Source organism: Serinus canaria, chromosome 1A, assembly GCF_022539315.1.
Source record: "Serinus canaria isolate serCan28SL12 chromosome 1A, serCan2020, whole genome shotgun sequence".
NCBI classification, from domain to species: domain Eukaryota; kingdom Metazoa; phylum Chordata; class Aves; order Passeriformes; family Fringillidae; genus Serinus; species Serinus canaria.
Window position 1 is genome coordinate 61,972,597 of NC_066314.1, and position 24,381 is coordinate 61,996,977.

Genomic DNA, 24,381 nt, shown 5'->3' on the forward strand with positions numbered 1-24,381 from the left:
TAATACCTTTTGAAGAAACCCATCTTTTCCTAAGCAGGCTATGAATTAAGTTAGACTACAGTGAAGTTATCTGGTGAAATAACTAATCAGATTCTAATAAATTTCAAGTTCTGCTCCAAGCATTTTGTTGCTGGTACATGCAAAATGAAATTGTCTCCTGGCAGATTTTTTAACATCTCACAGGTATCAACCTCCTCTCTGTAGGGATGGATGCAATCACCCATTCCCTTAAAATATTACCTTCCAGAGAACATCTTCATCCTGCCATAACAGGTCAGCAGATCCAAAGGCATTGTCAAAACAGAACAGAAGAACAAGAAGGTATATGCAGAGAGTCAGTGTGACCAAGTGAGCCTCTGCTAACACAGGTGGCCTGAGAACACACCCAGACCACCACTGGGACACATTTTTACCACACACTTGAAAATGAGACAGGAAAACTGCATTATCTCCACCAGGGAGCTTGACATGCATGGTCTCCAGCATGGAGCCAGTGTGTTTCACTCCTAGCTTACTAGACTAGGAGCCAGATGAGCTCAGAAGTAAACCCCATGCAGTACCCCATGTAGAAGTAAACACCTTCATTTCCACTTTCTCAAGGTAAGAGGCCTCAAGACCATTTTTTTTTTCTGAAATGGGACTTAAGATTCCTAACCAATCCTTAAATTATTATACCTTATCTACTTAATGACCTTATCTTCTTAATGACCAAGAGCTGACTATTATTGGAATAAGAAGCTCCCCTTTTCCCACTCCAGTGTGGATACTGGGAAAACTCATATGCCTATATAGCAAGGGAGAGGAAGCATATGCTGAAGAGTTACAAAAAGCTTTACAAATATAAAACACTCTTGTCTTTACAAATGTCTCATGTCTTTTAAAGATGACAGGTCTTTTTAAGATGACATAGTAGGAGGGTCATTTCTGAGTCAAAACTAATACAATGCCTTAGGGTTTTTTTCTACAAAGTTTACTTGCTACATCTGTGTGATCATAACACCATCTCCATCTGGAGCCACCTGTTTGCTCCAGAAACATTGATGAGCGGTAGTAAGGATCCCAAACCCCACATCCTCCAGTGAGGACAGAAAACACCCAACATCACTGTGCCTGCAGTTCCCATATAGATTTACTTCCATTAGTAAGACAAGGTCATTAAAACATCCCTAAGTTTCTAACATAACTTGTCTATATTATGTATGTGTGTGTTCATGTGGATTAAAGGAGATTATATCTTGCAAAGAGGGAGATCTACAAACTCTTAGTTGTCCTTGAAGCAATCAGGATATTAAATCTTGAAGGAAAGAATCAACTTTCTCCAAAAATTTTATACACTACTCTGTACAATTTCAGTGAAAAACTGTTAGCATGACAGCCTCAAAAAACCCAAAAGCAAACAAATCAAGTTCTTAAACAAATGTAGTTTTTAGGTTACAAACATCTCGTTAGGCTGGATAATAGTCTCCTTTAGAAATGTAGTTAATGTTGGGGGCAGGGGGGGAGTGAAAATGAAATATTTGGTTGTTCTTCAAATATAGGTCCAAGGTAAGGTCTTAAAGAATCAGCTTAGTGGCCATCAGCTGCACAATCAGAGTAACACCTCCATCTAGTGGCTTTCTAACACTCAGTTAAGAAAACATGGACAATAAAAAGCTGTCAAATATCACTTTCAATTTCATCTGTCATAACACACGGCCTACAACGACAAATGCGACCAGCAGACACACAACTTTCAACACGCTGCTCAACTTTCATCTTGAAATAAACTTCCCTATCGTTACAATACACTGCACAAGTACAAAAAAATCTTAACAGACAGAATTCACCTTGAAAATAGATCCATTATATCATGAATCTTCACATTTTAATCACCTCTAGCTGAGCTCAGCTGCTTTGCTCAGATATTTAGATTTTTAGAAGAACTATCTGGTCTAGATGAACAAGTTTTGATCTTCGTTGGTTTAGAAGTTTTTTCAACCAAACTAAAGCAATCCAACCAAAACAGCATTATCAACATACAACACAAATGCACCAATAACTACACTCCTTCCTTTCTCACCTTTCTTCCCTTTTAACTGCAGCATTGTTCAAAGCTTTTATTATTTCTTTACTTGTGGTGTTGAAATAAGACATGGCCACTTAAAGCACACAGAAACCTATTAAGCATCAGGAAGCATCTATGAGACAAAAGTCTAGTTCAACCTCAGGTGCAACTTTCTTCTCCACCAAGCATCTCACTTCACTTCAGAGATTCCAGAAATGATAACAAGAGAGAAATTGCTGCCAATGTCAGGAGAGACTGTAAATAATCAACCTTTTTAACTCTAGCATTAACCTAGCATCTCCCTTTGGTAAGAAGAACACACACTTGGCTGTGTTTACCATTATTGCCTACCTACCACATCCACTGAAAGAAGAACTGACTCTGAGCTCAGAACCTGCCAAAGGCTTCTATGGAAATAACCACATCCACACTTGACGTAAAAACCTTTATGCATGAAAATAAAGCATTTCTTACCTTCACATACATAATTTTCTTCATAACATACATGAATTGCTGCTGTCAAGAATAGAGGACTGGTTGGGAAAGAATTCACTGCTCTAACCTCACAGGGTATAATAATCCTGATCTAACTGCTCTAAAGCATCCACCAGGAAAAGAAATAGACAGCAAAGATGACTGGAAAGAAAACCAAAAAATATTGTGGATACCTGAGAAAAAATTGTGTTTATACAGATATGCACACTTTATATCTGTATATATAAACAGTGTTTATATCTGCCTAACCAAATTGCAGAAGAGGAGCTCTTAGGAACAATCAGAGTGGCAACATTTACACACAGATAACACATCAAGGAAAAGGGAACCAGCACAAATAGATGACACATGACCAATGGCAAATTAAAAAACACAACTAAGACAGGGTAAGGAAAAAATCGTATAAAAAAATAATAGGCACAGGATGTCACTTTTATAAAGACACACAAGGAGATGGGAAACATATCAAAGATACCCCAGAGATGCAGCCTTTATGCTCATCTGGACAGCAATGAACCATATGAATATCCTCTGTTATTTAACTTCAGTGACACTATAGATGCAAAGTCAAAAGAAAATACCTATTTAAGCTTCAATAAGTGCTTTAAAACTCTCTCTATTAATCTGTTTTAGGGCATGTAGCAAGAGAAGTACAAATGTGTTTACTTTGCAAGGTTCCTGCCATTAGCAAGGCCCCAAGTCAGCTAACACAAGTTGAGACAAGAAAGAATTTCAGATTGCATTATGTTGGAGTGTGACCAGCCTATGAACGGAATTGCACAAGATAATTTCTGCAAAAGAGTGCATGAGCTGTTAGCCAAGCCTACCAACCAAAAGAAAAAAACAAAAGAAAAGGGGAAAAGACCTCATGTTCATTTGAGCACTAAGAACAAGCCACAAAGTGAACTAGCCCATATTACAGGTGTCTATCAGACTAATGAAAATAAATTACCTATGGACTGCTGTCACCGACAGCATTCTATGAAAAATGTTCTATGAAAAATCCTTTCCTTAGGATTTTTTCCTCCTGAGAAGCTGAGAGGCCTCAGGAACAAATTGTAAACAATTCTTATCTGCTGCTGTGGAATGCAACAGGGGGAATCTGTGATTGGTCTCATCTGGTTGTTTCCAATAAAGGGCCAATCAAAGATCACCTGTGCAGACTGTCTCAGTCAGAGACAAGCCTTTGTTATTGATTCCTGTTCTATTCTTAGCTTAGCCTTCTGATGAAATCCTTTCCTCTATTCTTTTATTATAGTTTTAATATATTATCTATCATAAAATAATAAATCAAGCTTTCTGATACATGGAGTCAACTGTTTCATCTCTTCCCTCATCCTGGGACCCTTGTGGACAATACCACAGACTGCCATCCCATTATCCCATTACCGCTGCTAACTCCTCCTCTTCCACAAGCTCCTTGGCCTCAATCCTTTTCACCCCACAAATCACATCTCTCTCCAGTACAAAAGCCAGTTATTTTAACAAATTTCTTGAAGTTCCACCTATCCATGAAACCTTACTGTAACTTTAACAGGTGCCCAAATAGCAGGGGAGAACAGAGGGCACTAAATGGCAGTCGCACAAAGCTGTTTTCTGCTACCTTGCAGCTGGGTCAGCCAAAGTGCAACTTGTTTCAGACCCTACAGAGCACATAGCAGAGAGAAATGCAGTGCTCAGTGCTGTTACTGTTAAGAGAGCTAAGAGGGAAGAAAAAAGCTAAGAAGCTACATAAACAAAATTGTCACATTAAACAAGCTAGTGATCTACAATTCTACAGCAAGAAGACAGCCTCCAGCAAATGGCTGAGAGAAACTGATAAGCCTGTCTTTTAATCAGCTGCAGGCTAGCAAATGTAATGCCTAAGAACATGCAGTCACAGAATGGACAACTGGTCTTTTGCAGGCAACTCTTTGAGTCACTACTCGGGGAAGAAAGACACAAAATACCCCAGATTACTCTGAGAAACATCCTAAGTCTCCAAGGTGGAGGTGCGATCTCCGGGGTGCGATTCTGCACATGAGCCATTCCAAAAGATCAGCTGGCACTAAGGCACTCTTTCCTCCAGAGCCTTACCAGTTTTACTTTAGAGGCCAGGCTCTCTGGCAGTTTTGTTCGTAGCTGGTTTGTTTCTTTGAATGTAGCTGGGAATCCACTAAGAAAGGCCAAGTCTTGCATTAGTACCAGACCTGGAACTTCTTTGTCTGTAGTCTAAAAACAAGAAAACAGGTTATAAAGACCATTTTAAAAGTAGAATAATTCACATAACAATAAGGGTTGCTCTGAAAGCTTTCACATTTTACTACACATGAGTTATGAAAAGAGAATAGCACAGAAACTTTGTAAAAATGCACAGAATGTTTAACACATACAAAAGCTAATCAACAGATTGTCAAAGTACATACCAAGTAACCCCTCCATACTATCTGTTTGCTGTTGTCTTTTAACATTCCAGAATGGGCAGCTTCAACTAGAATACATAAAATTGCACATCAAAAAAAACTTCTTCCAGCATAAAGTCACTTATTTTCTGTATTACAGTAACCAAGAAATACTTTTGCAAATTAAATATATTTGAGTATTCATAGTGTGAAAAGTTGTAGTAAATAATTCTTGGTGGTAAAATAAAGAACAGTGGTCGTAATAGTGGTCAGGTACTACATATTAAACAAAATATGAAACTTGTACCTGCTCTAAGACCTAAGATGTTAAACACATGAATAATTTTGTTTTACAGGTGCCAATCCTTTGAACAAGGGCAGAACTTGCTGCACATTATTCAAACTAGACTTCACAGCAATTAAAAGAGGATTCTAAAACTAATCTTCCTCAGCCTAAACCTCAGCCCCTTGAGATTATCCGAGCAACACAGATATTCAGATAGCAAACCTGTTTTGCAATAGCTTTCTAAAGCACAGAACTCTAATCATCTGTAATCAGTTGTCTGGAAGGTAAGCAAACAGTATCATTAATGTCATCATCATTTAGAGCAACAGTTTGAGGGCAAGAGAGACACTGAATGACTTGCTAAAGTCAAACAGAAAATCAGCATTGAAGCCAGTACTGCAGAAAAAAAAGGAAAAAAAACAATCCAAAACTAATTCACAGTAGCTTAAAAAACTTGCTCTAGAAAACTGGATGGAATCTGACAAGGAGCTTCTTACCATCCTTCGGGCTATCGAAAACAATTACAGTCACATTGGTGGAAGGATTTTTTGGTTTTGCTACAAAGAACATATTGTTAGCAGCTTGTAAAGCAGTATGAAGGGACGGCAGGTCTTTCAGTGTGACGTTGGCAGGCAGTGCAGGATCCAGGACAAGCATGGGCACTTTGATGCAGTGTGTCAGCAAACACTCCAGCTGCTTCTCACTACAGCAAAATACCAAAGGCATATTTAACACCACTAGAAAACTGAAAATAAAAATCAATCTTGGATGTAATGGGAAAAGTTTTTGTGAAAATCTGATTATTTTTAACATTTGCTGTGGCGAGGGGAAATTATTGACAAGCACTCTTATTTTCCTGCAGAAGGTAAATACCTGACTGGTAGTGTTTACTTCATTCCCATAACTGTTTTTTCTAAACTTTCCAAGACTTCCAAGTCTGCCCATGGAAGAGACCTTATAGAAAAATCTCTAAACAACAAAAGGACCAATCTAGATGACTGGGACAGACCAGGTCCTGCTGCTTCCTGGCAGCAGAGCCACAAGAGGTATGGACCCTCTACAGACAATCACTTTCAGTACCATATATACAAATGGCAGGTGAAAGCACCACTGAATTTTTAATGCATATGTACCTGGAGTTTTATGATTCAAAAGCATGAAAATGTTTTCATACTCAGAACAGGAGCTAACCCTAAAAAGTGACAGGGTTATGCGTTCTAAACTCCAGAAACTGTTATCAGAAGCTCATTCATATATGTCACAATAACTTTGGGGTATTTTTACTTTTTTTCAGCAAATATATTATCATGCTGTCAGCTCTTGAAGTGACACAGGAAAGCCTGCATAGGCTATAGAACCAAACCACACCCACTGGCCAGCACCTGCTTTCAGCTAACAATGAGTAGAATATAATTTATTCCAATTTACACCCAAAAATTCCCAAAACTCACCTCTTCTTTGTTGGTTCTGTTGCATTCTTTCCGAGGATTTCCCTATTACAAAGTTAAAACAAGGATATTAAATAACACTGAATTGACAGCGTTTCTGTCAATGAGTCTAATTGTTAATTGAGTCAGGGACATGTTGTCAAAGCACCAATAACTCAGATAAAAAGCTGCCAAGGCCTTGCCATTGGCCTTACCAAGGTGAGTACAGCCTGACACGTGCCCTTCACTGCTCACATGCAGTGTGGAGCTCAAAAATTCATGGCTGTGCTGAGAATTGTGGCAGCAGAACTCTCTCTGGTAACAGGAATTTATGGGGTTATTATTAGGTTATTAGCTTACTTATTAGCTTAGTATTATTAGGTTACTTAACAAAAGTGAAAAACACTGGTAAGAAACCAGAATGAAGTGACCTGAAACTAGGTTAACTTGATTGTTTTGCCTAACATAAATATTCTGATAAGGTCTATGTAACAGCTCTTTTTATAGCAGTGCTCATTGATTTCAAAGGACATGAAAAAAATGGTCTTTATGAGAGGGAACCAGGTGTCCCTGTAGACAGCAAACATGGTATAGACAGCAGTCTTATTTGTAAGCTTAATCTCAACTTTCCAAATCAGTGTTACAGAAAAAAACATGTGATTTTCCCTTCCTGAAAGAGGAACCATAGCATGAGTGATGACAAAGCTAAACTAACTAATATTAGCTATATGAGCTGCTAGGAAAATATTAGCATAAATATGAAAGCTTTTCAGAGCAGAGACTGTAAGCTTAAGGTCAATGAATTTAAAGTTCTAATATTTCCAGTGTTCAGGTTAAAAAAAAAAAAAAAAAAAAATCAAGAATTTCCCTTGAGATCATACTGTCAGTTGAACCTAAACTGCAAGACATAGCATGCCAAAACCCAGATCAATACCCTAACTTGTGGACTTCTCATTATTCTGAACTAAATTATTATAGCCCTTTTAGCATATTTACTGGCCAAAACAGATTATGTGAGCAAAGCTGCTTATCAAAAACTAAATTAATGGTTACAAGACATAATCCAAGGTATTGCAGCAGCCTGTGTTTGAAGGCTTAGATCAGTAATTTTGCAGAACTCTATAGCACAATTTACAACAGAAATGCAGCAATACATGTCTTTGCTTCCACAGATAAAGGCCAACTCATATCTTTATAACATGCATAAATTATTCCCCATTTCTCAGTTTCAGTATTTGTGAGACTATGAATCTAACTAATCTAAAAACAAGAACTTAAACATGCTTCAGATTTTATGAAGCCTATTATAAAAAGAAATACCAGGGGGATGGGGAGAGAAAAAAGGGATGAAGAGAGGTTATATATTTGAGGCATAGTTTTATAATTATTTACAAACTGTTATAGAAATCAATACAAAAGGACATACACAACAGACAGTTTTCCACATGGCATTTTACAAATTCATGACAGGACAGCCTTAATTATTATGCTTACCTTAAACAATTTTCTAATTAGACAGTACTTGACAGCTAAGAGTAGAACTGAAACAAGGTTTTGGCAATAATCAAATAAGAAAATGTGCTTTTCATTTTCATGTTGAGTAACATGGGAAAAATAACAACAAAGACAACTAGTACAGCTTTAGATTGCTGCTGTCAGTTAAAGGGAAAAAATATCTAAGATTATTACCTCATTATTTTCTGTTCTTCCTCCATCTGTTCCCTGACCTGTTGCAATTCTTTGATCAGTTCCACATCTGTGCCGTTCACCCAGGTGTACACCACATCAATTGGCATGGGTAAACAAAGCCTACATAATTCAAAGGAAAGCTATATGAGCTGTTTAATATTACATTACAAGTGTTTGTGGCACCCTACAATAGCAGTTTCTGCCTAACAAGGGAAATACTTGGTGTTTGGGCTGCAAACAAGACAAAGCAAAAAGACTCTCTTTAGCTATATATATCAGGCCTTAATTATACACAAGCCTTTGACAAAACAACACAGACATCAACCAAAAGGACACAAAGTGTTTTTAACTGTTCAGTAACTAAAGGAAATCCTAACTTTATGCTCTAAATTTCACTGATTCAGACTCATGGCCCACCTCCTGCAAACCCATCAATATTTTTCAAGTCAGTACCAAGACCTGAGCACATTCTTAATTCACCAACTACTTCAGACAGGACAGCATGAGGCATAACTTAAATCACACTTACTGTTATTTAATTGCACAGAGCCAGTAAGATCTCAGCAGGACCAAGTCTCTATCCTAGGAATGTCTCTTAGATTACATTAACAGGGCATTTCATAAAACAACAATCTAATTTGGGTACATGAATTCAGACTCTAGACATGGCAGACAAATTAATTCTTGACACAAATGAATCCTGGAGCTGTTTCTGGAGAGTTACATACTTCCTAGCATGCACAAAGCAGAAGGAAGGAGTTTGGGTACCATTTTCCCATTTTTTTAATGATAATCTCCTCTCCAAGGCCCACAGCTTTGTGTCAGCAGGTACTCCAGGCTACCACCACGGGTGAGTCTGAGTCCCATATAGCAGGAGGATACCCCTTATTTTCAAAAGTTCCAGTGTCAAGCTCTTTAATACCATCCTAAACTGTAGATGGCCTAGCAAATGTTGCAAAACATCATTCTGTGATCACATGGATCTCAGCATTAGAGAGGTTCAAAGATGTTCCCTCTCCACACACTGCATCCTTCCAAAAGCATTCAAAGACAGACAGAGCTTACAGGCAGGTGTTCTGTCCACCTGCCCTTGCACAGCATGCCATGCAGAGAGCTTGCACCCAGCTTTGTTTTCTACTGGCTCACACTCAACAATTGAAGCACAAAATTTGTTGAAAGGTCAGCCAGTAGCTCGTCACAGCACAATGGGCAGGAACATTTTGTACTCAATTTACCCATGTTCCTAACCAAGCTGCAACACTCAGAGGATAATGCTGGGGCATTCTGAGACAATCTGAACATCTCAGCAGCAGTGCTGCCTTCCCTAGCAGAACCACCCAGAAAGTGTCTCACATCTGCAGGAGGCTACCCTTCTAGCCAAAAAAGCCAATTTACTGAATCTAATTACCCTTCTATTCACTTGTTTCACTTTTTTCTCCAGAGATAACTAACTTCATACATTTACATCCATACATTTACAAGATATGTTTTAAATGAAAACATCCTCCAGAGGAATAGAAATTCAATAGCAGGAGCTCTTCCAGCTTTTCTGCATTTGTTGTGATCAGTTAAATTAGTCCCTGGAATGCTACAGCTCAGAAAGGAGTGGTTTAGGTGGAAGCACCTGACTCAAGTCAGTGGATTTCAAAAATGCCCAACCTTCAGCCTTCTGGGCAAAGTGCAGAGCTCATTCAGGCAGGCTTCATTGAAGAACACAGTATGTCCAAAAGAACTCCAGCTCTTTCTGTGGTATGAGGCAATTTTGACTTCTGTGAAGCCTCTCTCCACTTCACCCTATCCTAAAAGTGTGTCTCTATGCTGTACCACATATCCCTATGAAATTTGCTACACTATGCTACATACAGCCAAAAGCTAGTAAATTCCACAGAGGAAAAGCATTTTTGGTCAGATGCAAGCATGCCAATGCAATCCATCCTGGCATGGCAAGCTCATTCTTCATTACCAGTGGCAATAGAGACAGACCAGTAATAAAAAAAAAAAGTAAATTGTTTGCAGATCCACTAGTCTAGTTGCTTAAAATTTATCCAAATACTCAATAAATTTCCTTAATGCACCTTTACAGCACACACTGTTTCAGAAAGTAATATTTACCAAGCATAATAAAAACCAGAAATCCCAAGTCAATTTGTTGTTTCCAACTAACACTCTACAAACTTAAGCTAACACTGTTAAGTCTGTACCTTTCTGGATTTGGCCAAAGCTTTCTGGATGGCTTCATGGCTTCCTAAAGTACACTGGGAGCTTATAATTTCACAAGTATGTGTAGTAATTACATACTCTCTGAACAGAAAGAGACATGGTTTTCCCAGGAAAATCTTGGGAAGCTGTGTAGAGGCTGTGGGAAACTTAGAACAAAGAATTCAAACAATTATCATCTCTTTTTCTGTAACCATTGTTTATAGATATAGTTCTCCAGAGTGTGCTATTCATAGTTCACCAATAGTGTGAGAGAAGATTCCTAAAGGCCAATCAAGTCTTAAGTCCACCATTGTTTCTATAAGAACTGTAGATTTCTAATAATCAAGTCTTTTCATGCCTTCTGATGATAGAGTTTCTGTATCACCTTTGGCTGTCCCTGGTATCCCTTCAGTGATAATTTGTGACCCCGAGTGTGTTACATCAATCACCCCTTCATAAAGTCATATAATAAGTATGTATTGGAATTTTGCTGTAAAATGATTTAAAATTAAAAGAAACAGATACTACACTTCAGTAGTACTGTTCTCAAACACTATTTTCACATTCATAGTCTTTTGCAGATTGTTGAAGATCAGAGAAGATCAAAAATTCTCACTCAAATTCTGCTGCTGTGTTTTCTTCATATGGATCCATACATTTGGGCTTCATCAGAAACAGCAGTCTGGCAAACAGGTTAAGCCCAAAGTGACCTGAGTTAATTTACTATTTACAGCCACTGTTCTAATCAGCTATTTCTCTTCTTTGACATGACAAACATATGGTTCACTAACAGACGTGACTTGATGGTGCAATTTGATTCCAAGTGGGAATTATCTTAACACCTTTCTACAGAAAATCATCACTTTGATAAATTCCTTGGAGACCCCCAAACAATTTATTGAGGTTTTTACATTTTCTTTACAAAGTGTACCCACTTTTGCTTGTAAATCTAAAAACATCCATAGGATCTTGCTTGAAGACAAAACCAGACCCACCAGACAGGGGAGCAGTTCCTGGCAGGAACTTCTCATACCCATGATGTATTTACATAAGAGAGCCATCATCACAGCTGAGACTGTGGGTAGAACACAAACTTTTGTCTCAACATCCACTGTTGTTGAAGGAGTACAGTAGATTTTGGATCTCTCCCAAGCTACCATATGGTGATCTCCAACCTTGCTGAGCCTCTTTATAAACAGTAGAAATCTAAGATGCTCATAGTAAGCCTCCCAGCCCTCCTGTTCCAGCTCACGCATTAACAGTAACTCAGCTGTTGTATTGCTATTCCTGCTCCCTGATTTGTACATCTTTTATTCCTGCTCCCTGATTTGTACATCTTTTCCTCTCTTCAGCCCCACTCAGCTCAGTTAATGGCTGGCCAACCACTGACAGTTCTCCCTTGCTGCACCATACTGAAATCAAGCTGCACATTTTAAAAGTTGGGGACTATTCCTTCACATCTTTCCGTATTTATTTTTGAGTTTTAAACAGGACATCCTGGAATAGCAAAGTTACACTTTACAGTAAGTAAACTATACTTACTATACCATTTGCAAGTAGAGCAATAAAATGCAGACCTCATCCAAAACACTCATGCATGGAACTCTATTATTTAGTTTCCTCTTCTCCCTTTCTATTTTCACATCAAAACTTAGTCTTCAAAAACGGGTTTGGACTAAGTGCCTTCGTAAAAAGCCCTGGAATTTCTAGTGCATTCTCTCAAGCTGTGTAACAGCCTGAGCAATATAAGAAGCAAGTTTAGCAGCTGATGTGGCTACCCGAAAGGTGCCACAGTTGGGATGCCAAGGGTTTGCAACCAGAAGGAAAAACAACCAAAAGCTATTGCTAAACTCCAAGGCAAAACCAGAAGTCTGCCTTGGTCTGGTATTGAGCAGTGTTCCAACAGGTGTTACTAATGATGCCATTGTTTTTGTGTGATGAGCTTTTTGAGTTTATCATAAGGAGCTTGCCCATAATACACAAATTTGTCTACAATTCACATGAGGTTTTTCAGAACAGAGAATTTTACTTGCAAAGCTCCTAGAAACAACACAACTCAAATTCAATTGAAGGCCCACTAATATTTCCCAAAGGCCATGCAGCTTTTACTTTCCACAAAGTAGTACACCTACTTAATTTTCTAACCAACAAAAGCCTCCTGTTCTCCAATTCTGAGTATTTTTCTCTAGCACTAAAATAGGAAGAGATTAAAATCACTGGACAAGCTAGATTCGATCTGGAAATCCTCATTTTATGTGTAGCTCTGTATGTTAATTGATATTTTATGTGTAGCTCTGTATGTTGCATTATGTGTAGCTCTGTATGTTGCATTATGTGTAGCTCTGTATGTTGCATTATGTGTAGCTCTGTATGTTGCATTATGTGTAGCTCTGTATGTTGCATTATGTGTAGCTCTGTATGTTGCATTATGTGTAGCTCTGTATGTTGCATTATGTGTAGCTCTGTATGTTGCATTATGTGTAGCTCTGTATGTTGCATTATGTGTAGCTCTGTATGTTGCATTATGTGTAGCTCTGTATGTTGCATTATGTGTAGCTCTGTATGTTGCATTATGTGTAGCTCTGTATGTTGCATTATGTGTAGCTCTGTATGTTGCATTGATAAAAAAATCCACCAAACCACCGCTGATGCAAGTGCCTGCTGCAAGACAGGGTCCATTATTGCATTTGTGAAGTTTGATAATAAAAAACCCCTGACAAGGGATATCTTAAAATTAACAAATGCCTGAAAGTACTGATCCACAAAGACTTCTGGTTGATATGAATTTTTAAAGGAAGTTGGTAGCTGCACACAAATATCACAGCAAACTTCCCTGTTACTCCTGACATAAGCTTGTTAAAGGCATATTGGTGAACTGGAATCATTTAAGCACCCATCATAAAAACTTTAAGCTTTTGCTGAGGCAGCCAACAGTTCCTCACCAGACACTGGATGTTTTGCTCACAATCCTCAGAAATGAATGCTAACAAAGGAGTGCTTTCACAACCACAATGAAGTAAGGAAACACTGCAGAAATGGGAAGTGACTATATCTACACCACAACACTAAGATTTGTGATTTTGTCTTGGAAAAAGTCAATGGTTTTATAAAAAAACTCCACCTAATTATCATAAAGTCAGGGATTTTGGCAGTGACAGGACCAAACTGCCATGTTTCACTTTAGTACTGCTAAAACATGTAAATATTAAACTATTCATCCACATGAGCTGCATCACTCTGCTTTTATCTGTCATCCATTGGGAAATGGGGGAGAGGAGTAGGAGAAGAGACTATAAAAGTTCCTAGTTCACCAACACCATGCAATGAATTTTACAGAGTTATCTCACACCAACTGAAGCATGACAAATTGATCTGATCATTTCTACTGTTCCATGATGCAACAAACCTCAAGGCAGATTAAAGCTTCTGCTTTCAGAGTTAGCTTTTAGCCCAGTCAAGTGTATGAGTATTAAGAGTCAGGTGATACCTGCTAAGTAGCTTTCTTCCACCTACCAACTCACAGTTCACTCACTCCCTGAGACACAGACCCCATGGCTATTCAGACATGAAAGATGAAACCACAGGTAGTCATGTAGCAGTTAACACAACTGAAATAAATGACCCATATGACTTGGTTTCCCACTTGCTCTGAGAGATTCTCCCGTCCACTCAGCTTTTAAAAGCTTCTTACTAGCTTTGTGACTTCTCTGCTAAATAATAACTCTCATAAGACATCACAGAAAACATAAGGTAATTTAAAAGTAACTTCTAGAAACACTGAATATTGAAATGTTAAGCACACAGGAACAGTACATGTTTTCCTGTCTTGGAAAACATGTCATGGCCTCCCTTCATGGTTAATACTGTTATCATTTTGATGTTTCATTACCGACTGGATGAATTAAACACATTCAAAATGTAAATTTATTACATTACTAGAGCTCTCAAAAGCCAATCTTCCAAACTGGGAGATTATCCATTAACTAAGCACTCACTAAGTTTAAAATTTGCTACAGAGCCCATACAGTAAGGTTCTACTCAACAGTATGTTATTTCAACGACTATATTCTATTTAAATATTTAATTAGAAAGTAAAATGTGCAATAGCGTCAAGTGCAGGTAAAGCTCACCTATTCTGAAATGATTTGCCAGCGACGTTGTCTCTGTATGAATCAAACATAACATGATACTGGTCTCTACTCCACTCCAAGACAACCTGCAAAGAAAAAAAACCAAAACCACTTGAAGTCACCAGCTGTTAGAATTTATTTAATTTTCACCTTCTGAAATGTTTAACCACAATCAATTTCATTCCATTCGATCTATGCGTTCATGAACAACTGAGCAGACCACAATCCCAACTAAATTATGACACTGAGGCAGCAATCAGACCCAGAACTGAAGAGCGTACTTAATTTAAACAAACTTTGCTTTTCTCTGCAACAAAGGATTTCATGACTTATGTACACTCTTTTTAAACTACTTCTTATTTAGGTCACCTCCCCTTTGTTTCTTAGCATCTAAAAATTCAGGAATGTTTTCCCAAAATTGAGACCTAAATCAAATACACTTGGATACAAGCAGGAAACCCCTAACACACACACACACACACACACACACACACACACACCCCTGAGCAATTTTGTTCATCTTTTTCTGTTCTCATACAGGATATACTGAAGTTTACACATCTCCAAAATCTGAGCTTTGCAAACAAACAGCAAGGAAAAAATTTTCAACAATTTTTCCCACAATTTTTCAACAATAAAAGTGGTAAATATGCTTTAACATAATAAAGAAGTCCAGGTATTTTGAGATAGAAGTAATATAAGACATATCTTTTCTCCACTAAGATAAACTTGATATGACATGTTTTACAGTCAAAGTCCAACCTTGATAACTACAGTGGCATTTTGTGCTGTTTTAGAGTTGAAGGCACGGTGGCTGAATTTACTGGGATAAGTACATATTTCTATGTACTGGAGAGTGAGAAAAACCCAAAACAAACAAATGAGACCAACAAAACAAAAAGAAAGAAAATCAGGAAAGCCTAGTACTTATAGTACCTACTTTACTCAACTCTCCCTAGATTTAAGTGGTATTATCGCTTATTTCTTGTATTGTGGGAACTATGAAATATACCATTTCTATAAGGTCACCTTCAAAACCATAAACAAACCATCTTCCCTCTAAAGAAGTTACACATCCCCCATTGCCACTAAAGCCAATGAAAGCCTTCCCAAGAGCAGGGAAGCTCCATCATGTGCCTGGGTGACGAGAGCACACACCCAATTCCTGCCAAAGCTGCAAACCGTCTCTTTGTAACCAAAATCACATCAGCACACACAAAGGACACAGATTGCCCAGGCAGGCATAAAAATCTCCTCCCTGAAATACCAAGGTCAGGAATTGTCTTAAAAACACACTATTACAATTTCTTAATGCACAAGTCATTAAGTCGATCTGCCAAATGCCAGGTTTAATACAGTGCACATTGGAAGTTCATAACCACATGGAAACATTTGCTCCTACTGATAATGATGCACTGACACATTGTGACTGATCTCTGTCTAGAAGAAATACAGAAGTATTTGAGTAAGAATATATTATATGAATCATATGTCTCTCCAGAAGAACAACATTAACCATTCCAGCCTCTTTCTTTGTCTTTTATGTACCTATAGCTAAAAAGAAGTGGCCAGATCTCTCAAGAACACATTAAAGAGCAAAGTTAAAACTCTTCCTACCCGATACACTCTTTCTCTGCAAGCGTTTCCTCTTGACACATTATGTATGCGTCATGCAATAGTGCCTAGAGGCTGTTTTGCCTCCACTTTACATACTGGAATTACAAAACCACCAGGGGAACATTAAAAAGGGGAGAAACACTGCCTTTTAAGAGATACTGGTATCAGACAGGATACCAACGTCTCTGGCATGTTCTGGTTATAAAGCATTTTACCAAGCAGAGCCACCTACATACAGGAGGATGGCCCAGAAGGTTTATAATCAAACTGCCCCAATACTTAAAGCTCATCTTACAAACAGGGAACAGCACTTAGACCTGGCTGCCCTGTATGTTTTTGCAGAAAAATTTCTCACTCATGTTCAATACCCTATTATTTCACTGAGCTCAAGGTTTTCCTTCAAATGAAGCTAATTTGCAGCTTCTGGCTGTGAGAACCAATCTCAAATTTTTTGCCCGAACCATCCATTTTTACTCCACCAGTAATACTGGTATTAGCATGAACCTAAGAAATCAGACCTAATTTTGCCTACTAGAACTAAAAAAAACCAAAACAAAACAAAACAAAAAAAAAAAAAAAAACCAAAAAACACCAAAAAAAAGGCTTTGGGGGTGAGAAAAAAGCAGAACTGCAAAAGCTGTTCAGACACCAGGGTCTGATAAGTGCTGCCTCCCGCTGCTTTTTATTGCTTGAGTTTCCCACAGATGGCTAAAAGTAGTTCCGCTGGTAATTTCTAGCAAGGTTTCTTGGTTTCATTTTCCAAACAGCTTTATAGCTTTTTATTAGTTGCTGCCTTGCAGATTCTATACTGAAGAAGAGAAGCATTTTCCATTCCCACGATACTTATCAGAAGAGGTCCAACGGTGTTCACTCTCACAAACCTTGTCTCTCCTAAGTCACTGAACTACCACTGTTTAGAAAATACAAAGGCAAAAAGCAAGATGCATGCAAACATCTCTCTCCAGGCTTATCTACCACCCTTGGAAAGAAAAAAAAAATTGCAGGTGTTTCATTGGTGTTTTTTAGCTGTTTTGTTTTGGTTTTTTTTTAAGACATTACTGGTCACTCTTCTTTCTTCTTCATATATAATTTAGAAAGTCTACTCCTACATGAATCTTCCAGTTCTTTTGCTCACTCTCCAAATTGTAGCTAAGCTTTCCAAGGAGCTTTTAAAGGATGGAAACAGCAAACTAAGATTTAGCAGGAAAATCTGAGCAGTGATTTTAACTGATTCTTACCAAAATCAGCCATAACTTAAGACAACTACTGAAATATTTTTAAAAACCTTCAAAGTTCTATGATATCTGATATAAAGTTGTGGTTTAAGTCCCCATTCCGAAGAAATGCAAAATGATGTCAGTTTCACTGCAGCACAAAAACTATACCAATCCAAGGTGATACTCATGTACAAACAGGTGCCTATGAGTGCTTTACAATTACTTAATTTGCTGCTGCCTTTGAAGTGTTTCAGAACTTGTGGTCCCCACAAGACAGCAGAGATTAGTACTTTATGCAAAGATGAGTTAGTACACAAAATAAAGTTTTGACTGCGGTACACACGAGAGTTTCAGATAATACTCTTTATGGCTCTTCTTATTTGTTTTTTTTTTGGTCGGGTTTTTTTTTTTTTTCCTGTATCTGAAAGAGCTGATCAAATTAAAACAGAGAAGGGAAAAAAAAACAGCTTAGGAATCACAGAATTCCAGTCTGTTTGTATTGAACATTGCCATCCTTTCAGACTGACAAAATACTTGATTTCCCTGATTCCTCACTACATTAACAAACACTGCGCTGAAGTAGGATTAATTTTCTCTTCTCCACATCCCTACAGTGATGACTTACCAAATCGACAGGACAATGTGAAATGAAGATCTAAACATTCAGCACATCCGTGCAAAACCATATCTAGGAGAAGTGCAATTACATCGCATCATTTACAAAATAATGCGAGCGAACTAAGTAAGAAGTAGCGAGCTAAGCAGACTCTGCTGCGCAGCTTGGAGGGAGGATACATTTAACTCCTAAAACCCCGGAGAGGGGAGAGATTCTGTCACTCGCAGTCGACACGCGAGGGTTACATCCAGCAAAAGCTTTAAAAGACTCAAACGAAAACACAGCACTAATAAGTCACCTGATGAGAGAAGTGGAAAAGAATTGCACAAGAGCAGGGAACAGCAGCTGTCCGAGCACGCAGGGCTGTGTCACCTGTGAGACCCCGAGGGACACCCGGCGCGCTGAGTGTCCCCGCAGCCCAACAGGCGCGGCAGGGATGGCGCGGGCAGCGGCCGCGGGCTCGGGGATGCGGGCACAGCCAGCCCGTCCCCGCGGGCACGGCGGGCCTGCGGCGGCGCCGCTCGGCACAGCCCAGCGGGGTACACGGCGCCGCGATAGGCGGGACCTGTCACCGCCAGGCGCCCGGAGAGGGACCTCGCTGCTGGCGGGACAACGCAGCTACCCGGCTCCCTGGAGGAAAAACAGCCCCGCATCCCCCCGGGGCCGTGCAGCCGCGGGGCTGCGCCTGTCCCGCCGGCACCGCCCGGCTCGGCTCGGCACGGAGGGAGGGAGGCAGGCAGGGCAAGGGGGGCAGCCACGCCGCGCCGGCGCGGCGCCGTACTGACCTCCCCGAACTGCAGGGCGGAGACGATCATGAGGACGAGGCCCCCGAGGCAGAGGCAGGGCCCATACCTGTGCGACAGGCAGGTATAGGTCTGGCGCTGCAGGAGCTTTAGCAGCATGGCCCGCCGGCGGCCGCCGCCCCGCACGGCCCGGCCCGGCCCGGCCCCGCTCCCCGCGCTGCCTGCGCCGGGCGGGGCCGCCGGCCCAGCGCCCGCCCCGCTTCCGGCAGCGCCCGGCGCCGCCTGGCGGTGGCGGAGGGGCCGCGCTGAGGGAGCGGCGCTGCCGGCCCCTCACGGGGGGAGCGGCGCTGCCGGCCCCTCACGGGGGGAGAGGCGGAGCGGCGCTGCCGGCCCCTCACAGAGGCGGCGAATCGGCCGTTCCACCGCAGAGGTCCTGCGGATATCGCGCTGCTACGGCCGAGCTGCGTGCTGAGACTGAATTTCAGCGGTCTGTGCGTGTTACGGCACAGGAATGAAGTGCGGGGAGGCGTGTGTGGAATGGGAATCAGCAAGCTAGAGTGGGTTACTGAGTTCTTCAAGAACAGCTCTTGAGGAAAAAAGAGAACAAGAAACTAGTTAGTGATCGGTAGCTAGCAGCTACTCTCTGGCAGCTGACACTCTGCCGTGAAGTCCAGCCACGTGCACGGTGCTGTTGCCATCGCCGGTGTCAAAGATTGATCGGGCAGAGGCACCGCTGGTGGCCAGATGTGAAAAATGCGTATTATATGATTGACTTTTCGCAAATATTAAAATGAATATTATATGTTATGTGTTAGAAAGTTGTGCTGTATTAATTTTTTTAAGTAGTGTGTTAAATATAGTTTTAGGTTATAACATAATGTTAAAATAGAAATTATGTATGTGAGATATTTTTTTTTAAAAAGGAATGAGGTACTCGCACCGGATAGCAGCCACAGGACAACTAAATCTTTCAGAGAAAGAGAATTTATTGCTCCATTATCAGAAGAGACTGACTTCTTCCCTCCTCATCCCTGAAGACGCTGTTAGGATTCAGAGAAAGAAGCTGACACTGAGCAGGCAGAATCCTTTGTTTGAATGGAATTTATGCATGAGGTGTATGAATATGCAACCGGCTATTGTTTTTAAGGGTTAATCCTCTGTTAACAGGTGTCCTTTTTCAGGCTTATTTTGCCCAGAAATGGTACCCAGACCATCCATAACTCTTTGTTCTTATTGTCTCATATTGTCCTTGTCTCAATTGTTCACATTTTTATTACTCTAATTATATTACTATTTTTATAACCATTTTATTACTACTAAACTTTTAAAATTTTAAAAACAAGTGATTGGCGTTTTTCACACCAGAGCAGAGTGACGGGGTGTTAGAGGGCTGCAAGAGGCCAGGCATAGTAGCACCCATCTCTGTATTCTATCCCTGCATCCAAAGGTCTTCTAAATATTTCTTAAAACTCCCTGTAGTGACTTTTCAGAGTCACAACCATGGTCCTTGTGATCCTATATTTCCTGTGGGAATAATGCCTGACTCTTTCCAGAACTTAGTCCCAGTACATTTACACAGTGGTAGTCTGAGAGGACTACACATGGTTGTACTGTAAGAAGTGTCCAAGAGGGCACAGCTCTTTAGCACGTTGTCTCTCTCAAGCCACTGAGCCCTCCTCCTATTTACTTTTTAGTGTCACAGCATTTGTCTTTCTCCAGGGTGAGAGGAAAGCTAATGTCCTTACAAACAAACAAATTGATGGGTGAAGGGATGTGTGTTCAAGTCTTTGAAATGGGGCCCGACTTAGGGCAGGTTTGCTGCAGAGCCCAGACAGCTTGGCTCTGGGAACAGACAAGGGTCTGCACAAGCCTGAGTTTCTAAACTTTGGGGTAAAATAGTAGGTTCAAGGGGGGATATGTGGTAGGTGGTTCTGGAAGGCTGTACCTTCCCTGTACCTCAGCCAGTGGGGAGAGGACGGGGGCAACATGCAGCTGGGAGCTTAGGGTAAAAGGAGGCTGTGAGGCTGTGCCCTGGGAAACCTCGAGAGAGCAAATACCATGGCTGTCTGCCCCGGTGCACTCTCTCCCTTAATTCAAATAAAATTGCAGGACTCATCTGTCTTCTTTTTGGACATAAACCTCTGGAATTTGTGGATTTTCCTGACAATGGGCCATAGGACAGGGTGATGAATTCACCAGGGGTTACCTGAAGAGCCTCAGAACCCCCTCTTGGTGCTGTGTTCATCCTCCTCATGGTGTGTTATTAGCCTGATAATACTTATTTGGCCCTTTGTGATAACCCAGCCTTCCAGTCTTGGTACACAGAAGACTCTAACTAAACTTTTCTCTCCTTTGTGTTCTCAGTCATGTGCAGAAGTACTATCCTAGGGGAATATAATCTTTGCATATTCCCTTACCTGCCCCTCCTGCTCAAGCACTGTGCTATTATTATTAAGCTATTATTACTCAGCTATTATTACTGCCTAGCAGCACCTCTTTACCACCACCTACAGCCAACACCTACTGTGCCAGCAGTACCAGTGATGGCCTGGTATTCTGAGTCAGCAGGTTTTCATTGAGAACTGAGGTATAGCATGTATGCAAATTATGAGAAAAACCCCTATTTCTGGTCAAAACAATCTATTTCTGGTCAACAATCCGGTGTAAATGCAGAAATGAAACTGACTGTGCTGAAAAGATGAAGATGAGAGATATCACCAGTGTAAAGCAGAAAACCAGTCAGGGGAAGCTGCATTACTTCAAGACCTGGATTATTAATTAGTACAAGCTGTGAGAAGATGCATTTATGCAGATTAATAAATACTTCCATATTATATCAGTGTGATAAAGCTTTTAAAATTCACATAATCTTTAAATTATTTTTTTAAAGTATCAGACAAATCATACCATTAGACACAGAAATATAAAAAGGTGCTGAACAAATCATGGTGGCACTATATCTGTCCTTTCTTGTAGAATACTTACATTCAAGGAATACATATTTAAACTGAAATTGATGTATGAAAAGGAACAACCAGATCCTTCTTTCTGAAGAGACACTAAAAGGTTTTGACTTGCTCACATCACAGAAATGGAGATCAGAAACTTATTTAAACTAAATGCAGTACTGTCATGAGGTTAAAACAAAACACAGGAAAACCCAAAGCAAACAAAACAAAACACAAAAAGGAGACAAAACCATGTTCTGGAATATATTTCAAGCAGGAATACCTATCAAGCCTTGAAAGATAGCCTAACCAGTGACAGGAATCAGGGCTCTATACTCCAGATATTCCCCTATATTCCATTTTGCCACGGACTCATAATTTCTTCCCATCTTCTGTCCATCAAAGTTTTAATTATTCCAGATGAATGAGGTTGTTTGGTCTGGAGAAGAGGAGGCTCAGGAGGGACCTCGTTGATCTCTGAAAGGATCTTGTAGAGAGGTGGGAGTTGACCTCTTCTGCCATGTCTCAAGTGAAAGGCAAGAGGAAATGGTCTCAAGATGTGACAGGGGAGGTTTAGATTAGGTATTAGGGGAAAAAAAAAAGTCACTGAATAACTGGTGAGGCACTGGAATAAGTTGCACAGGGAGGTGTTAGGGTCACTGGCTCTGCAGGTGTTCAAGAGGCATCTGGACCTGGCACTTGGGGATGCATTTTAGGGGTGCTTATGGTGGGTTGATGGTTGAACTGGATGATCTTTAAGGTCTCTTGCAACCTTGATGATTCTGTGATTCTGTGAAAGGCATAAAAAAGAGATGAAAACAAGGTCCCCCTCAGCTTGCTAATTAATGGCAAGCTATTAAGGTAGACATACCAGATGCAGGCTCAAATACCTTTTGAGATAATCTATCAAAGTTGCTGGGATTATTCTATGTCTGTAACTAGAAATTATTTCCAGAAACCAGATCAGGGGCCTTGTATCCCTTTGCAGCTGTCTTTGTGGGCATATGCCTGAAAGGAGCAGGGCTTAGTCCAAATTCTTCTGTTTTCACATTTTATCTAGTGCACTGCTTGTGCAGTTCTCCAGGTGAGAACTTTATAATTGAATCCAAGAAAGGAATAGTTAACTTTCTCCATTTCTCCCAGTCATTGGAGATGCAAATGAACACAGATATTCTGCTAGGAGCAATAAATTCCACTAGATGTCAGGATATGTAAAAACTAGGCACTGCCATTATAATCCAACATATACTTAGGGGCCTTGCCAAGTCATTATCCATATAAACCACTGGGCTCTTGGAATGATCTGCTTGACTGTTCTTTTATTTGTATTACCTCAAAGGTGCACATAGCAGCACTTAACACAAAGGCATGCCTCCTGTGGATTGTGATGTAATCTAAATAAGCTGTCAAATAGTTATAAGTACACTTGATCTTGATTTTCTGCAAGTTGTCTTCACCAATATTTTTTCTCTCTTAGCTCGTAGAAAACTGATTTTTTTGTTTGATGTTTTTCTTACTACAAAAAGACCTTTCTAAGAAGGGGTAGAAGCTCCTTTGAAAAGGAAAGTAATATTTTCTTTCTTTTAACAGGAATGGAGATTCTGTAATCCTCAAAATCTTGAGGAAGATAGAATTTCTTACTGGACATGGTAAACTTATCCAGTAGTAGCTCTTTCCAGGTCTTTTGTGTTCTCATTTGCTGGGAAAGGAGAACAGTAGTAGCTAAATATCCAAGGCAACAGTGTAATTAATTATCTTTGGTTGAGGCAAAAGACGAGAAATAATCAACCAAGCATCTCAAGTTTTTCTGTTAGCCAAGAATATTATTCACTGGACATTTTATGAATCTTGTTCTAAAGAAAAGAGAATTAACATCAACATAGGTTTCCTGTATTTGTCTCTGTATGGTGTCTTTAATAAACATGAATTAAACTTGTAGCGCTTCTATGAGGCAAAAATTACTGATCAAAAAGGTAAAGACAAAAATTTAGCAAGTTTGATGCCTGTTCCACTTGAAATTTGTGAATTTTCACAATACAGGAGATAACTCATAGTACTCTGAAGGCTCAGCAGTTCACTCTTGGGGATTTTGGTTTCATTTGTGAGTGCTGTGAACTTGTGAGCATTCAGAGGTGTCTCAAGTCAGGCAAGTAAAAGTTCAGAACAGAGGGGTAGTGGGACTTGCCTGTGGAGAGTTTGTCACTACTTTGAAGAGCACTCTCTGTGGAAAGGAACTGGGAGATAATAGGGCCTTCTAGGACTTCTCTCCCTGCCACTCCACCCTCCCAAAAAACTATAATATCTGTGCTTCTGAAATTTAAACCAGTAGCCTTAGGCATACTGGAATTAACAGCTTGGTATGGCAAGCTGTTAATTTGGTAGTCAATTTGGTAGTGTCAATTTGGTAGTACCACTATCCATCAAATACAATAATTAAATCACATTAGCCACTCAGAACATAAAAGGGTAAAAGATGGTGACTGAGCAGTGTCCTATCCTTCAACACATAATCTCATTTTAACTCACCATTTATAGAGCTCTTAGGCTTTGGTGAGACTCAATGCCACTGCCATTACCTTTAAAATAGAG

At 40.0% G+C, this 24,381-nt stretch overlaps 1 protein-coding gene across 5 annotated transcripts in view; it reads right to left on the reverse strand.

The window, feature by feature from the left end:
- Window positions 1–19,066, reverse strand: part of GNPTAB (N-acetylglucosamine-1-phosphate transferase subunits alpha and beta) — a 40,235-nt gene extending 21,169 nt beyond the window's left edge. For 3 of the 5 annotated variants that reach the window (XR_007779502.1, XR_007779501.1, XM_050983668.1), the window contains exons 1-7: window positions 18,887–19,066; window positions 14,652–14,737; window positions 8,323–8,442; window positions 6,658–6,699; window positions 5,704–5,909; window positions 4,945–5,009; window positions 4,616–4,750 (exon numbers count right to left, since the gene is read on the reverse strand). Coding sequence is in view for 3 of the 5 variants with exons in the window: in XM_050983668.1 (XP_050839625.1) it covers window positions 4,616–4,750; window positions 4,945–5,009; window positions 5,704–5,909; window positions 6,658–6,699; window positions 8,323–8,442; window positions 14,652–14,737; window positions 18,887–19,003 (771 nt within the window). In the remaining 2 variants the exon portion in view is untranslated. The remainder of the gene's footprint in view (window positions 1–4,615; window positions 4,751–4,944; window positions 5,010–5,703; window positions 5,910–6,657; window positions 6,700–8,322; window positions 8,443–14,651; window positions 14,738–18,886) is intronic. The other 2 variants (XM_030238140.2, XM_030238141.2) reach the window with 1 other exon arrangement.
- Between the last annotated feature and the right edge of the window lie 5,315 nt (window positions 19,067–24,381).